The 17,580-nt window shown below is 39.6% G+C and overlaps 1 protein-coding gene across 4 annotated transcripts in view; it reads left to right on the plus strand.

Annotated features, from left to right (window-relative positions):
• Positions 1-11,085, plus strand: part of TBL1X (transducin beta like 1 X-linked) — a 191,233-nt gene extending 180,148 nt beyond the window's left edge. For all 4 annotated transcript variants that reach the window (XM_021527743.2, XM_021527745.3, XM_021527744.3 and 1 more), the window contains 5 exons: positions 1,411-1,485; positions 3,361-3,488; positions 4,610-4,775; positions 5,522-5,623; positions 6,711-11,085. In XM_021527743.2, the coding sequence (XP_021383418.1) occupies positions 1,411-1,485; positions 3,361-3,488; positions 4,610-4,775; positions 5,522-5,623; positions 6,711-6,737 (498 nt within the window). In that variant the 3' untranslated portion in view covers positions 6,738-11,085. The remainder of the gene's footprint in view (positions 1-1,410; positions 1,486-3,360; positions 3,489-4,609; positions 4,776-5,521; positions 5,624-6,710) is intronic.
• Positions 11,086-17,580: the final 6,495 nt, after the last annotated feature.

Raw genomic sequence — 17,580 nt, forward strand, 5'->3', positions numbered from 1 at the left:
TTAGAATGATAGCAGATGCTGGGTTTGCAGACTATGTTCTAGCAGCAGAGGTGTTACACCCCACTGTTTCCCTAAAAGTATATTCCTTGGGAGTGGGTGATTCACCCCCTGTGAGAAGGGACAAAATGTTCTAAATCACCATAGGAGGCAACACCTCAGGTTTAAACAGAGAGAGTGTTTCTGGGTAGCATGAACTGCAGACTAAAGGCACATTCATAAATAAGATTCTGTTTTCCACTGGCTTAATTTCCTTTACTAAATGAGAGCTATGAATAAGGAGAGAACAGTTTACCTCCAGCCGTTGTTCAGTTTTAGAATCAATTTAATCCAATACGATGTATTAAAGATGTGTTTCCCCAGTCTTTTCTTGGTAGTATTTAATGACTGTCAAAGGTTACTTTTTCTAGGTTTCATTTGTGAGAAAAACTACTATCATTTACTGTCCCATAATTCAGATGTTAGCTTCCAGAACTATGCACTTGGAGACTTATGCACTTTATCTTAGTCTGTGGTTAAACTGATATTTCATGACAGGTTGTACATTCCTAACAATAGACTGGTGTTTTTTATGATTCTATGAATTACACCATTCTGTACATTATCCAAATTTTTCACTTCAAATATACCTATACTTGTTTTTAATTATTACTAAAACATGTAAAATGAATAAAGAAAAATTTAAATATTTTCCAGAATTATTTTCACTGAGACCCTGGGCCAATTTATATTTTTAAGAAAATAGTCTTTCTCTTTTTGTAAAACACTTTTTTTCTCATTACCTAAAGCTGTGGAAGAGCATGGTAAACTTACTCATTACCAAGGGGATACACTTAAGCTTAGTTAATTACAACGTGCTAGAAAGACTGATAGAGAAAGCATCCTAAACTGTTTAATATTCCATCATGGAATTCATTTAAACATAAACCTCTCTTTTGAGAGACAACAATTGTTGTAGAGTAGAGCTACAATATGAAGAATTATCAAGTCCACAAAACAAAACACCCCACCAGTATCATTATTTTCTGTTGAAGACTTGTATCACCAAGTCTACAGAACATTAATGAAAGAAATGCCCCAGTTTTAAAAAGAAGCTAATGCTGTATCATCAATCTGTCTGGGTTTATTTAAATCCTAGGATATGACAAAAAGATAGGAGCAACTTTGTGCCAAAACACACATCAGAAGATTGTCTGTGTGTATTGTTCACAAGCACAGGATGGTTCCACGCCGAAATGCCACTTAAATAGCATGTTAGGGAGGCAGCAGTGCTTTTGTTCACCCCTAAAAGCACCAGCACTGTAATTTGTGGGTGAACTTGTTCCATGCATAAAACTTGAGTGCCCTCTGCTGAGTGCCCAGTATGATGCAGTAACTGGAATATTTGCTTAATAAAATCACTCTTGATTTCAGAATGAGGTGAATGCAATCAAATGGGACCCATCTGGCATGCTACTAGCATCTTGCTCTGATGACATGACATTAAAGGTAAAACAATTTCCATTCCTGTTTTTCAAGAAGTAAGGACAAAAAAAACTGTCTCTTTTTCAGTCTTCTCCAGAATGAAGAACTCTGTATGAACAGTAGTTTCCATTTTGTCCCATATTTCTTGAAGCAAATCTGAAAGATTGAAGACAGAGAAGCAAACACTGGGGAAATTGAGGCATCCTATGCAAATAAGTATTACATGACTGATATGCCATTGCCACAAAAAAATCATAGTTTAAGTATAGAATAGTATAGAACTTCAGCAGCCCAAAACCTTTCTCATTTTTCTTTTCCAGTCACATCAAATGAAGGCTGTCTGTATAGGAGTAACTGTATGATGTTATAGCAAAGCCCTCCTGCTGGACTGTTGATTTATGCTGGTTTCTTAAAAAATGCAAATATCCCAGGAAGGATTTGGTTTTGTGGCTAGAATTGTAGCAGTAATAGTTTCCTTGCCATATGGTTGTGTTAATTAAGACTCAGATCTCTTTGCACTGCTGATTGACACAGCTGAAGCTTGGGACATTTCTAGCATGAAACTGAGACAGCAGCAGAATGTGCAGATGAGAGCTAAGAGAATGTCAGCGTTATGAATATTTCCTGTTCATAGGTAGACTGACTTCTGCTCTGTCTTTGCCACATACCCACTGAGGTTTTCATCATTCTGTATTCCAGATGTATTATTGCAGGCTAGTGACAAAGCTGAAAATTTACAGAAAACAGGCAAAAGGGAGCAGCTTGCCTGTCACGCTGCCACAAAGCACTATTGCATAACTGTTCGTGCTCTGCTTAAATATCCTGACCCAGTGGTAGTACATCTTTTTGGTGCCCAGTTGCATGCTGTGTTTTAAAAACCACCATGGTTCAGTGTTGCTGTTAGCAGTTCAAATTCCTGACCACTGAATTTGGCAGAAGAGCTAGTGATTTGCTATCCCTGGCCTCACCTGTTTATAAAAGCCTTCAGTGACAGAAATAGCAAATGTTCCAAATTAAGGCAATTATTCTTCTTCCTTTTCCTTTGTAAATCAATCCTCTCCAGCTTTTTTCTTCTGTATTTTTGGAATTCATGAGCTTTTCCTATAACTTCTTGGAACATGCTGCCTGTTAGCCATAGAACATGGGTGAGCTTTGTGTAGCATTCCCAAAAGTGGTCTCGGGTAACACTGATGGGAATTCAGCATAAGAGCACATCATTCTCATGGACAGACCTACAACAGCTGAGTTAAATCATTACTACATTTTCAATATCTCTCTGAAACTGACTTTTCCCTGCTGTGAATTCCTTCATCTTATTTTCTCAGTTAGCTGACGAAAAGAGGTATTAAATTATCTGTCATCTCTATTGAGCGTATTCTTCGTCTTACACTGAAGTATTTGGCCATGTAACACTGCAGAAACAGCTGACTGCCTTCCATTTTCTGTACTGTTAAAAATATGAGGGAGACAAATAGAGTTCAGGAGGAAAAGGAAAATTTTACTAGCATAAGAGAAAGCTGCTGTGTTCTAAACAGTTGCTGCAATTTTCTTCTTGTTCTTTAAAATGACTGCTGTTACAATGTATTAATAAAATTCTGGTTAAACTTCTTCAAATAGTTAAACTTCTGTATGAAAATAGTTACAGGCTCTTGGAAGTACAGCAATTCTTTAGCTCTTATCTATTGAATAAATACTATTAAATGTGTAACTCTTCTCCCTACTGGAGTTATTTTAATGTATGTGACAAATTCCTGCATTAATAAATTATATTTATGTGTATTCAAGTGAGTCGAGATCTCAAATAAACAAATGGTAAAAATAACATAGAACTGAAATAATTCAGCTGACAAGAGATTAATAATGTTGCCATTTTCCTTCTTCATTATTTATCTTATTCAGATATGGAGTATGAAGCAAGATACCTGTGTACATGATCTTCAGGCTCACAGCAAAGAGATTTACACTATCAAATGGAGCCCTACAGGACCAGGCACCAGCAATCCAAACTCCAACATCATGTTAGCAAGGTAAAAAATACACCTCTTTTTCTTGTCTGCCAAGAAGAATCTTTCTGACATGTAGACCTACTGTCACTTTGCCATTAGTGTTCCCACCGGCAATTCCACTAAAAAGTATCTGTGTATTTAAGTCAGGAGGATGAGTACAAAAGGAAAGGATTTGTGTTTGAAAAAAAGGGGAACAAAGGAAGAAAATTGAGTCATGTGGTATTTAACTTTTCAGGTGCCTTGATAAAATGGTTGTAAATTTGGCATTGCACTTTCACATCCAGCATCTCGTTGTTAGGAGTGAAAATCTTGAGGCTGGTGCTCTCAAGATTCAGGCAGCTGGAATGGTTTCTAACTGGGGTCATGCAACTCACCTGGGCAGTTAGAAAAAATTTTTGTAACCTTCTTAGCTAACAGAGAAAAGCTTGGATAGTCTTTGAAGTTCCACTTGAAAATCTGTGCAAAATTCCTATTTGAGCTTAGGAAATACATTCACGGGCAGAGTGCCAATTGATGGTAGTACTGTGTGTTTATCAGATCAGTTCAATAGTGTGTGCAGTGTGGGGAGAAGTTGTATCAAAACTTGTTTATTTTACTCCTTAGTCTGGGATGTGGAAGAACCTCACTTTCCTGGAGTTATTATTTTAATATTTTTTTAATACAGAGTATTTCCTTTGCCTTTCTTCAAGCCCACAGTTTGGGATTTAAATGGAGTGTAGCAAAAATAAAACTGAAACAAAGTGAAAAGAACCACAGTTCTAGAGAATTGTAAAATGCTAATTAATCAAACAAAGTGAATCCATTAGGAGTAAGATTTCTCTGGACCCATTTATCCTATTAATGACAATATATATTTGACCTTCCTGAATAACAGGAGGTAGAATCTCAAAAGTGGGGAGCTTGGCCTTCTGAGGGCTACATAAAGTACACCTACATCAGCCCTAAGGGTCCTCATACAAGAATTCAGTTCTGTAACTGTAGTTCTTAAGATAAAAAACATACAGGCTGTGGTACAATTTAGCTTTTCTGTTTGAAACATTATGTCATGCTTAGCCAAGGGAAAAACAGAAAACCTGTGCTATTCTCTTATAACATTTACAGTATATAGTTCAAATTGATTAACACCCAAATTATTCTTGCAGTGCTTCGTTTGATTCCACGGTTCGGCTGTGGGATGTTGACCGAGGAGTCTGCATCCATACATTAACAAAGCATCAAGAGCCTGTCTACAGTGTAGCTTTTAGTCCTGATGGAAAATATCTAGCCAGTGGGTCCTTTGACAAATGTGTCCATATATGGAATACTCAGGTACTGTTTCGCCTCATGTGAAGCACATCTGGTTTAGATGACACATTAATAGCAAAAGCTTAAATGGAAAATGTGTGTACCTAGGTCATGCATGACCTGCCTGCCAGGGTGAACCTGGTTGTATTGGCTGGCACAAATCCAAGGCAGTTGAGTCACTCAGGTGCAGTGAGGTGACTGCCCAGAACACTTCTCGTCATTCTGTTTTGTATGCTGAAACAAGTAGCATGCATGAAAATAGGTACGTTGTTTGGGGTCATCAGCTTTGAGAAGCAAAGGTGCAGATTAGAAATAAGGGATATTTTTATTAGTTACAAACTGAGTTCAGCTGTGAATCTGATGCTTCTTGCTTAGATGTTGTGAAGAGGAGATATAGATACAAAGATGTAGAGGCAGAGGAGTGGTGATACTCTGGAGAAAAGTGGGACATCATAGTTCTACAGATGTAATTCTGGATACTGGTAATTTACAACCTGAATTAGCAACAACCGGTAGAGGAGAACACATCAACCTAACTCCCCAAGCCTTTACTGTTACAAAGTTGACAAAAACAGATGTCTTGAGTCCTACTGTTTCTGGGGGAGCCTGTTGCAAGGATCACTTTCCTAACTGTTTACTAACAAGTTTCCATCACGATATGGCCATAGCTGGGTGATTTGAATAGCTCCCCCTTTTAACATAGGGCCACATGACAGAGAAAATAAGGGGAACTTCTGTATCCAATTTCTGCATGCTGTTTTGCTTTGTAGAGTGGAACTCTAGTACATAGCTACAGAGGCACTGGGGGCATCTTTGAAGTCTGCTGGAATGCTAGAGGAGACAAAGTGGGAGCAAGCGCGTCAGACGGATCGGTAAGGATCACCAAACACTGCAAAGGTTGGGTGGAGATTTCTTTCCTGGGAGCATCAACAAAAAACAGAATGCTGTATTTCCTTCCTGGGGACAGAGCTGAAGACAGAGGAAGCTCAAGACACAAATAAGTAGCGCTGTGTAGTGTATTAAAAATGCTCCTGCTTTGAAAGGTTTTAAAAGGAGGTGGTGTTCCTGTCAGAAATGAAAAATGTTTGTGGAATAGGTGAATATTCCTGAAGAAGAGAATGACTTTTAAATACTTATTTGACAAGAACAGCAGTCATGTTGTTTCTATCATTATCTGTCAGCTTTAATGACGAGTAGATCACAGCAGTCAACTCTGTAACAAACAGTTACCCTGGGGCTTTCAGAGTTTGATTTCACAGAAGAATATTCCTATTCCTTTGAATAGGAATAACTAAAGGAAGAAATTTTCAGCATGATACCCAAAGATTTTGTCATGTGGTAAAAGAGAAATATTGCCATGGATATTTATTATTCCTTATTATTTTTTACTGTTAATCTTACTTCTAAAAAAATTCAATTGTAGCCTGATCGGCTTGTGCAGGACACACCTGGCTGGTTGGCATAGCTACTTTGGAGAGTATTTTTCAACTGGTTTTAACAAAGGGAACACCTATGACATGATTCAGTTGTTTGAGCTTAGTTGTGCCATGTCAGATAGTGCCATGCCTGGCTCCCAGTAGCAGCTCCAAATGGGCACATGTGCACTGTCATGCTTGCCAAGCCTGCATCTGTTTTGGATATATTTCAGAAGCGGACATGATATTTAGGCAACTGAATAGATACCATAATCTTATGAGATGTGCCACCAAAATGTTTGTTTGTAAACCAATGAAAGCCCAGCTGAGTGTTAAATGTGTGGGTTTCACTTGGGCTGTCTGCCATGTCAGTTTGTCCCTTTACTTGTGTGCCTGTAAACCAGTACTTGAGAGAGGCTGATTTGAAGCTGGGGAGTGCAACATCCATCTGGCTGGTCCACCTGTGTACAGGGTGCATGAGGGGGGTTTGGGTTTCCACATCACCTTCACAAATGATTCTTAACACGGGGTCTTTTCTCCACAGGTTTGTGTTCTAGATCTGCGGAAGTAAAAGTGAAATGTTTTAGAAGAAATTTCAAATGGACCAGCAGTGAATGTGTGGGGAGAAGCACTCTTCAAAACTATTCTTAACAGCTCCAGAACTGTACAAACTTGAACAAAGTTAGAGTGTACCATGAAACTGACTCTCCCTGGCCGCAGGTGACTTGTATTTTGTCCGTAACCTTCATCAAGGAGTAAAAACGCAGTCACTTCAGAGGGGGAGGGAATGGTTTCCACCTGGAACATTCAGCCTTGGAAGCATGAAGCCACCAGCTAGGCATTGCACTGTTTGGTTTGCATCTGAGAACTTGCTCTGATGGCTGGGGAAAAAAAAAAAAAAAAAAAAGCTGTGCCAAAAAAATTAATAAAAAGGAAAAAAAAAAAAAGAAAAAAAAAAAGAAAAATGCTGTGATAAACCAAAAGGGAAAAAAATCCTCCTCCATGCGGTGTTGTATTTTTTCCTTCCAATTTGGACACTACAGTTGCTCTCCCAAAGGACGTTCAAAGACCAGTTTGTACTGATGAAATGCTCAACTTTGTAATCACAACACTTTCTATTTTCTAGACTACTTTTTTTGTTCAGTGGTTTTCTATCAGCTGGAATATTACAGCCTGGAGGATCCCAGGCTTAGGATGAAACTTTTGTTTTCCTTTTATTTCTCCCTTCCACTCCCAACTTTTCCTTCCTTTTTTTTCTCCTCTTTCTTTTTGTCCCCCTTTTTTATTTCTTTTCCCTGTATGCCCATAGTAGATGCAGCCAGGTGGACATGACAATGAAAATTTTTGACAGACTGCTTCTCCTCTCTTCTATAACTTCCTTTTCCTTTCTTTCTGTCCGTTTAAAAGAAAAAAAAATCCTCCATGCTTCAGATCTTAGCGTCTCAAGGGCACTTTCAGCAAATTGTGTAATAAGTGCTTTATATAAGAATGCAGTGCTGGGGAAGATTTTTACAGGAGAAAGATGACTTTTAACAGAAAGAACCCAGTGTATTTTTGGAAAAAAATATTTTTTATGTTAAACAGTTTTAAAAGCCTAAAATGGCCACAAAATGTAGACCAGTTGTGTAATTCAAGCAAAAAGAATAACACAAAGTCCAGGGAACATGAAAGGCACAGTATCCTTTTTCTCTCCTCTCTCAGAACGTGCTGTAAGAAAAAATGGTGTTTGATACAAGAAAAAACAGTACTTTACTAAAGTCCTTTTCCAGCAGCCAGTCATTTACATAGTCTCATTCAATTTTTTATGGCTGTTTGGTGATGCAAACTTATTCAAAGAGATTCAGAAGCCTGAGACTATAAATATAGCATTTATTTTCTCTAGTCTATATTTTTTTGTTTGTTTTCAGTAACCAGGAGAAAATGCTTGTGTGTCTTCTCTCCTCTAGAGATAGTTCAGATTTTAACAGAATATGGGTTTGGCTACCTGTGGCCTTGCTGAGCAGTGCTGCCTTCCACTGTTCATTATTCCAGTCAGTCGGTGGGGTTTTACCACTGACTCAATGAGACCAGGTGAACTGAAATACACTGACTGCATCTGTCACTGTTGAAGAATGGACTCTTGCCAAGCTCCTGTCCATCCATGGACCACACACACCAAGAAGAAGGCTCTGCCATTGCTGCTGTTGCCATGTGTGTGCTGCATCCTGCAGGGAAAGCTCTGGATCTGCACTTGGAGGCTCACTGTCTGCCCAGACAGGTTTAGCCTCAAGGGTGTCCTCAGTGTGGTGCTCAGAAGACAGTGGATTCTTTAGGTTATGACATCATATATAAGTTCTATCTCAACATGTAAACCACCATAAAGTTGTGGGGGTGAATGATCAGAACAACAACGGAGAGTTCCAAAGCACCACCCATCCACTTTGGACAAGATTTCCTTCCTGCAGCTCTGACACCTGCACAGATGCCAGCTGAAGACTGCGTTACTCTAATTGAGGAAATGACGAATGCAAAGAAGGGCACATAGGCAGAGTTTACTCAAAGTGCTGTAAACTAGAAGGCAGCCTTGGGGTGGTGTCAGGCATGACAGACAGATCCTCAGAACTGGCTGAGTTCTGTCTTCTAGGCTGTCTTCTCTACAGCCTAGGCTAGGATCTGTAGGAGAGATTAAACAGGCCACAAACCTTTTAACAAATGTAGAACCTTCCTGCCCAAAGTCCCTGTAACACAGCATCTTCCCCTTGGTTTGACCACAGCTGCTGAAGGTGTGATTTGATCTGAGCAAATCCAGAGCCCTTGGGCTGAACTGGTGGTGTGAGACCTGCTGAGCTCCAGGGCATCATTGTGGAATCTGAACACCATCTTTTCTCTGGAGTTTTCTTCTCAGTATGCTTGCATCTGTAGGAGATCTCAGTCCTTCTAGTGCAACTAGACACTGCCAGCTTCAGCTGCATTTCTTAAAGATACACCTTTGGAAAGGAGAAAAGAATGGGAAGAAGTTACTAGTAACTAGAAGTATTAGTCCTGAGGTGAAAACAGTTATGTGGAATTTTGGTTACTAGTGATAGTTAGGGTTGTTTGTAATTTATCTCAAATAATTGGATGCCAGGCAGTATCAAGGATTATTTTGGTGTTAAATGATTTTATGTGCTGGTTTTTTGCACCAAGAGCATGGCTGTAGATCACCATGTGGCAGTTTTGCACTCCTTTCTAATAGCCACATGTACCTGCTAATTTAAAGTCACTACTTCTTTTTAAAAAAAAGAGGACTTGCTCAAAGAGTCTTGAACTTGAATACAAAGGCGTAATGTGGTTTTATGAAGTGTTGTTTGGACAATGATTTTACTGCAGTCATTGTGTGTAAACGGTTAAATTCCTTAAATTCCTACCCTGCTTTTTGGTGACATTTCTGAGAATAACAAGCTGAAGTTGCTGGTCTGTTGGAGGGCAACACTGATGGGCTCTGGCCTTGCCTCTGTCCCTTGAGTGATACCTGAATAGGCCAGACCTCAGAATTTGAAGAGCTTAATTTGCTCAGTGCTCCATGACTGGCTGGCTCCACAGCATGTGTTTCATAGCTGTTCCCAGGATAGCTACTGTGGATAACAGGGCAGTGTCCATGACACCTGTTCCTTTTTTCATTTTTTTTTAATTTGTCAGAACATCACTCTGCTTTCCTACATGGAGGTAAGAAGCCAAGAGAGACAAAATTTGAGTATCAATTGGTTTGCAAAGCTCATGTGTGAGAGAGGCTGCTGCTCCAGAAAGTTTTCTATATGGACCATCTGAGTTACAAGCAGCATATGTGAGGAGCTGAGAAAATTCACTTTTCTTGCCTTCCACAAAATCCTAAAGACTGGAAAGATGCTGTAGTAGATCGTTTTCAACTGAAATGAGAGCTGTTAAGGAAGGCAGGAGATGTAGTTGCAAAGGTTAATCTTAACCTAAGGACGTGGTCTCTTCAGAACACAACAATGAGGGGAGAGAGCCTTTTCCAGGCTGTAGTTCAAGGTGGATGTGTCAGCCCAGACCTGCAGCACTGTCTGTGCTCCTGGGAGCTCCTGGGAACTCTCCCTCCCCTCCAGCAGCGGCACATCCCCAACTGGCAGAGCCTCTCCGTGGCTCCCCTGCGACAGAACTGCACAAAGCAACAGCCCAGGGGACTTCGTAAGATTTCTTCCTAGAATTTTGTTTATAGCTCTTTGTAACAGAAGAGAAATGGAAAAACCTAAGTGACCAAACAGGATTGTGAAACCATCCAGAGACTTGCTGGATTTTTATTGTTGCTGGCTGTCTGGAACTGGCTTGGGAGTGAAAAAAAAAACCCAGTTTCTGAAAAACCACTATATTCTGTGGGTTAGAAGGATACTGAATCTTTTATGTATAAAACGCTGGGTCCCTTATGGGGCAATAAAGGGCCTGACTTACAGGGTTATACACACATTAACCCCATGCTACATCTTAGAAATCTCCTTTTAATTTGTTTAAAAAAAAAAAAAAAGAAAAAAATAGCTAATTTTAGAGCCAAGTGAAGTGCACTTTGTCAAATGTAAGGGTCTGCTTTGTTTTTGGGTTTCTTTTTCTTTTTCCCTTTTTAATTTTTCCTCCTTTTTTTCCCTCTTACTGCCTTTTTAAAAGATGTTGTTCTTTGTCAATTGCAGAAATGTTCTTTCAGCCACTCACTGAAATTCTGAATTCTGGCTTCTGCAGTTTTTATTGTCTGTGTCAGACTTGCAGCCAGACTTGGTTCTCATTTAAGCATTTCCCAGGTTCTGTTGAAACATCAGCCCTTATTTTGTTTCTCCCCCACCCACACTTTCTTCAAATTCACCTTGTGTATTGTAGCTCATTTGTTTTAAGGAGAGAATCAACAGATCATATTCAGTGTCTTGAATAAATTGCTATATTTTGATATTAGAGAATTCTCTGCGTGTTGTTCCTTATTCTTTTCTGGCTGTTTTGCATTCTGTGCGTAAGAGCTGGGGTTGAGTGACTAAAACTGTGATGTGGTGTCACAACTTAAGTTGTGATGTGGTGTCACTGGCCTGTGGATGTTTAAAGACCTTGACCATGGGTTCAAGGATTTTGTAATACACAGGGCATGGACGCTTTAGCCTCAGTTTTCTTTACTTTATTACAGATTTCCACAAACACCACAACTCACCATTAGCAAGTACACCTATAATAAAGAAAACATATATATATATATATATATGTGTGTGTGTGTGTGTGTATATATGTGTGTGTGTGTATATATATAACTATTACAGAATAGTATCTGCAGCATTTGTATAGCAACAATCAGTGATACAGCAGCAATGAATTTATAGCAACAATCAAATATAGCAGCACCCAGTAGTACTAGCACTTAAATGTGTATGTATATATATATATATATATATATATAAATTACAGGTTACAACTAAGTTGTTACTACTGAAGCAAACTTGGCAGCAATACAACAGCAGGCACACTCAGGACAGGTTAATTACATGTATAGATTAGACACCAAGCTGCAGATCTCAGAAGGGACTCAGCCATCCCAGAGGTGGGAGGATAAAACAGGCCAGCCCCAGACTTGGGCTGAGTGAGGGAGCAGTGGAACAGCAGGCAGGATCTCAATGCAGGTACAATCCCTGTCACAGAGTTTGGTGTCAGCAGGGCTTCCCCAGAAATGGTCCAAGGTCTTGCAGACCTGTGTAGGAAAGGGACAAGGATGTGCAGTGCAGGAAAAGAAAGAGAAGCTGATTTAGATAGAAAATCATCTCTATTGTAGAGTAATAAGAGGGCGCAGGACACCACCACTTTGAGCAGCCAGTGAATGCAGTTAATTTCTGTTTTTCACCTGGGACACTTGACAGATTATGATTTCAGTTCTGTTTTGGAACTTGTACTGCTCTTACAGTTGAAACAGCCAGTGGAAGTTAGCAATACATTCTTTCTCAGGATGTTATCCCCTTTTCCAGACTATTTTTCAGCTTTTCAGATTGTGTTACTGTTACGGTTCCTTGGACTTGAACTTTCTGAGGGTGTCTCAGGATGTCTCTAGTACCCAGCTGCATTTCAGAGATGCTGGCTGCACTTCTCAAGAATGCTTCTGGTCCCCAGGCTCACATCTCCCAGGCTGGCCAGCAATTTTTCTCCCAGAATTTTGTCAGACTTCTCCTGTTGAATACTTTTTCCCTCTGAATCAGGTCACCTTTATGGCTGTTCACATCACATGATTGCTGTTTGATTTTATTTCCTCCTATGCTATATGTATTGGAAATTTATGCAGCTGTTAAGGAACCAATTTGAGTAAGATTGGGTTGAAGTACTCTTTAAAGTTTCCTCCAAATAAGTTTCCTGAACAGGACATTTCTCCATATAAAATAAGTTAGACTCTAGTTCTGATCAAGGTAAATTGTTAATTTTTCTTTTTGGAAGTTTTTGAAGAACTTCACATGAATATTCTCTATTCACAAGAGAATACTCTGAAGTCATCACAGTCATCCCCTGTGTCAGGAGCTCCCATGGGCTCCTTTCTCTGCTTAGAGCTTAAGGCACTGACCTGAAAGGATGCAAGGGGAGGGGATTGCTTAGCATTAACAGGCTGAATGTTGTGTAGATTTTGGTTGGATTTTATTCCACAAAATGGTTTCCATGGTACTTGGGGGGGATTCAACATGAAATGGGGTCTTGTTTTGTGACCATGTAAGAGGCTGAACCATTGACCTGAGCTAAGGCTGATTGTCCAAAGCCTTCAAAAGGAATTAGTGCTCAGAACAAAAACAGTCCTGTGTGTCACATCATCTAGGTCTGAGGTGTTTAAGGATCCAGAACATTAAGTTAGGATAAATACATAACATTTGGAAAGCTAGAAAAGCCAGTGTGCTGATGATGAGCACCTCAACACATCATATATTCAAAAAAAGAGAATGAAATGCACTTTCATGACACTTGTGTCAGTTCATGTTCTGACATTTGCTCAGCACTGTCTTCATAACAGCTTCTCAAAATAAAAAATACAAGAGCTAAGGAGACAGCTACAGTGGGTTTGGAGCTTCAGTGCTATATAAAAGTTCTCACTTTACCTGTTTCTTAAATAAATGCTAAGTTGTGGTCCTATTTTTAGTCATGTTATTTTTTCAATGACAATGTTATGACTGTCAAGCTGAAATTGTCATTTAGTTTTCCTGCATTTATTTTATATATATATATATATATATATATATATATATATATATATTACTTAGCCTGAAAATTGTGTGACAACTAACACTGGAAGCATTGAGCAGTCCTAAACACTTGCTTCTCACTTCTGTCAGTGTGCAGTACAATTAAGGGTACTTTTAGAGCTGTTCTGGGAAGATACAATATTGCAGCATCTCACTCAAAATAGCTCCTTTCCCTGCAATTATTTTGTGTATAATTTCCAGCCAAGGGTGAGATCAGCACTGACCATTAAGAGCACGTACAATTTAATATTGAAGTTTTGTGGTATAAAAAAATAATTTTTAAAGCTTTGAAGTCTTTTAAGTGAAGAAATTACTCACTTGGCAAGAAATTTATCATCATTGCTGACTCTTCCCAAGAGGAAGGAAGATCTTTGTTTCCTTAGAGATAGGGTTTTTTCCACTTCCTTTTGAATATATTCAAAAAACCAAAAGAATACAAAACCTAATAGCTGCAGGAAAGCAGCTATATCCTCTTTCATGGCTGCAAGGTCTAACATCTTTTACCTTCAAAGAGGCCTTGACTTCATCATGTAATTCATTAGTCATTATTTCAGTACAAGAGATCAAAAAAAGATTCTGCTCATCACTTTCCTATCCTTCCCATTAAATACTGGGACAAAGTGGCATCCTTGTCCTTCACTAGAGTAATTCATCACAGTCAAATGCACAACAGATAAAAATAGATTTGGCTGCAAAGCACTGCCATTTTGCAGTTCTAAAACTGAGAATTACCTCTCTAGGCTTTTGAAAATCCATGGTGTCAAATGAGCATCACATCCCTACACATTGTGTTGCAGTTCCTGAAAAATTCTGAATATCTTCTTGAAGGCAAAGACAGAAATGTCAGACCCTTAAGAGGGCATTTGAGACATCCTGCAATCCTTAAGTCATTGTCCTGCCAGCTGGACTGAAAAAGCTGTCGAGTGCCTGCAGAGAGTCCTGTCAGTGAGGGCACTGTGGAAAGATGACGAGGGTAAAAAGGCAACAGTGCAGAAATTGCAGGGAAAATGCAGCTGCTGCTCCCTGGAACCAGCATGGTGAGCATATCTGACCTCACACACACAACACAATCTAAGGGGGACTAAACAGAGGACGGAGCAGAGCAGAGAGCACAGCCAGGATTTGTCCAAATGTTTGCAGAGGGAACTAGGTGGTGCTTCCAAGCTGAAGAGCACCTGAAAACCAAGGGAGATAAAAGAAGCCCTTGCATGGGCAACCACAGCAAAATCCCTCTCCTTGGACTGACACATCCCCATCCCAAGGTTATCCCAGGTACTCTGCTGACATCCACCCCCAAGGTATGACCACCCCTCAGTGAGTAAGGTGTGTGGCTTAAGTCACTCCATCTCCACCTAAATATAAAGAAATAGTATAAAAGTAACTTAAGAATGGGAAGAAGTTGGGGAAGTCTCCAGAGTAACTTCTGGGGTCAGTTGACAGGGTGAACCTGTCTTCTTCCCCACAGGGGACGCCTGTTGGGCAAGATCTGTATTCCATGTGCATGGAATGATTTTCTTGAGTTAAGTTTTGTTAGGATTGGAGCTTGTCACTGTGTTGATTTGAATATATATTGGTTTGAATATGTTTTTTCAGTCAAACACTATCCCCAGCAATCCTTGAACCCTGACCTGTCACAACTTCATTAATAAAGAAAATTATTTTGTAACCTGTTAATGTGAATCCTTCGAGGGTGTTGACAGAGTAATCAACCATTAAGGGTTTGAGAAAACTCCCCTTTTCACATGACAGGCAACCTAGACTGCCAAGATAGAGATCTGATGGAAAAGCCCTCAGCATGGTGTTTCCTTCCTTGAAGCCCTGGACAGTAGCTGCTTGTCAGCTTCTTTCCCAGAAGCTGCTTTGGGGAGGATCATGAGAAATTTGTGTGCAATAAAATGACTGTGTCTAATCATTCACAACTCGCTTTCCTCCACAGAGGATGACAAAGGCAGTGAGCCAGTGCTTCACTCAGAGCCCTTCACAGACATCTTTTTTTTTTTTTAATATCCCCATTAAAGGTCCAGGTCTCATGACTTGATCAAAGAACACATATCAAAGCAATTTTAAAAAAACGTAACCTTTCTAATCCACCAACAGTTAGAGTGGCATCCTGACTTAGGTCTGTTTAGTACAGAGGCATTGATGAAGACTTTAGTAAGAGCTATAAAAATCTATTCATGTATGTGCAACATGAGATTTTAAGATAAATCCTAGACCTTCTATATAGAGTGGTAAAAAAGGTGTTGGTACAAAATAATTTTTTATAAGTGCTCTGGATTCTGTACCAGACTCTGCAAAAGATTAATAAATTGAGGTGTATTTCTCCTGGTGCAAATTTGGAAACTGAAGGTGTTAGTTGGTATAGGAAAAACCAGCACTTCTCATCACTGTAAAAGTTCCACTAGTCCCCTGGAGACTGGGGGAGCAATAGATTAACTGCATACATCACTGGAGATCCCTTATCAACAAAAAACCCAACATTCCTGTCTGTACAAAATAGCCCATTTCTGCCTGGTGTTTGGTTTGCAGTGACAGAGAAGCAAGCAGGTGGGGAGAGAGGGACTAGTCTGTGCACAGCTCTAAGCTGAGAAGTTGTCTCACAGCTTTTTTCACCAAAACCTACAAAACTTTTACTTTAAAAACAACCACCAACAGCCTGATTTATTTCTTGAGCCAAGTCTATTACAGTAAGAACTGAACACCAGCATTTCTAGTAGAAAAGAAGAAATTTAATTTTATTACATATTGCTACTTGAACCACTCCTTCCCACATCTGAACGACAAAAGGGTTGGTGCTCATTCCTCTTTTGGGGGGATGATAAGCTGATCAGCTCCCAGAATGAAATTAATGTGAGAGAATGAATGCCATCTTGCTTTCTCCTGTACTATTTTGGCCTAGTTCATTAATATTTTATTTCTCCATGCTATACCCTGCATGCTTTGGGCTGGAGAAGATACTATTACCCAGCAAGTGCTGTGTATCTGGATTTTTTTCTGAAATGAAAGATCCATTTGGACTTGTTTCATGTTTGGATGTGCCTGTCTCAAACAAATATTATATATTGGCCTGTTGGAGGCCCACATAGTAAATCATTGCTTTAGTTGGTTGAAATAAAATAAAACCAACTAAATCCCCCAACTGTCATTGGAAAACAGCCCTGAAAAAAAATAAAAGAAGGAAAAGCACTGGCAATTTTATGAGAAAATGTTGCTGGAATTTTTGACAGTGCTTGAAGGATATTTGTGAGCAGTGAACTGAATGTTAAAACCTTATTTTTATGAAAATTTCAGTTTTCTTAAACAGAATATTTGTTCATCACTTCAGGTAGTATCTTCTTGGGTGCTTGTTTTTTAATAAAATGCAATAACATTTGGAGAAGAAAACAAAAAAAATTCTAAAACAAAGCAAATTAATTTATTGTTTATCCATCAGCAGAAATGATGTTTCTATGAATTTAAAATCTAGGGACTACTTATATGTGTATATTGTGATATATGTGTGCTCTGACAGCTGAGTTTTTGTGTAGTTGCACCTGAATATTTATCAGTTCCTTCCACAAGTGTCTGCAGAAGCAAGGCAAAAGGCCATCCCACAATTTCACAGGTATAATTAGAATCTTATCTGAAATAAAATGAATCATTAAGTAACTATCTGCAGTACAATATCTTCACAAAATAAATGCAGACAGTACATGCCATTTTTGTCTCCCAGTAATGTACCAATAAAGCTCATATTTGAGGATGTTGCCATGAAAAAACACACAAAGACCTTTTTTCTAAGGTTTTACAGACCCAAAGCTGACAGGCTGGTGCTCAGGCAGCTCTGCTGACGCAGCTGATGCCAGGGGCAGGCTGAGCACGGGGCTGCAGCTCCCTGGGCTTCTCCTGTAAAAATATTGCCAAACTGGAGCGAGGGGTGTCCTGCCACCAGGGCCAGCACTGCTTGCATTTCTCCCTTCTTTTGGCCCAGTGAAGAATGAATTCTGTGAGCACACTGTGGGCCCAGCAGCTCAGGCACGAGCAACAGCTCTCACTGTCCCATTCCCTGTGAGATGATGAAGACACCTGGAAGAGAGGAACAATTCTCCTTGTGGAGCCTTGTGGCTGCCTCAGTGCCTTCAGCTCACCCATTCATGCCTTTCACAGATTTCCAGTTGCTCAGCATTGGCCTCATTTCCACTGAAGTTGTGGAACTCACCA

Source organism: Lonchura striata, chromosome 2 (assembly GCF_046129695.1).
Source record: "Lonchura striata isolate bLonStr1 chromosome 2, bLonStr1.mat, whole genome shotgun sequence".
NCBI lineage: Eukaryota > Metazoa > Chordata > Aves > Passeriformes > Estrildidae > Lonchura > Lonchura striata.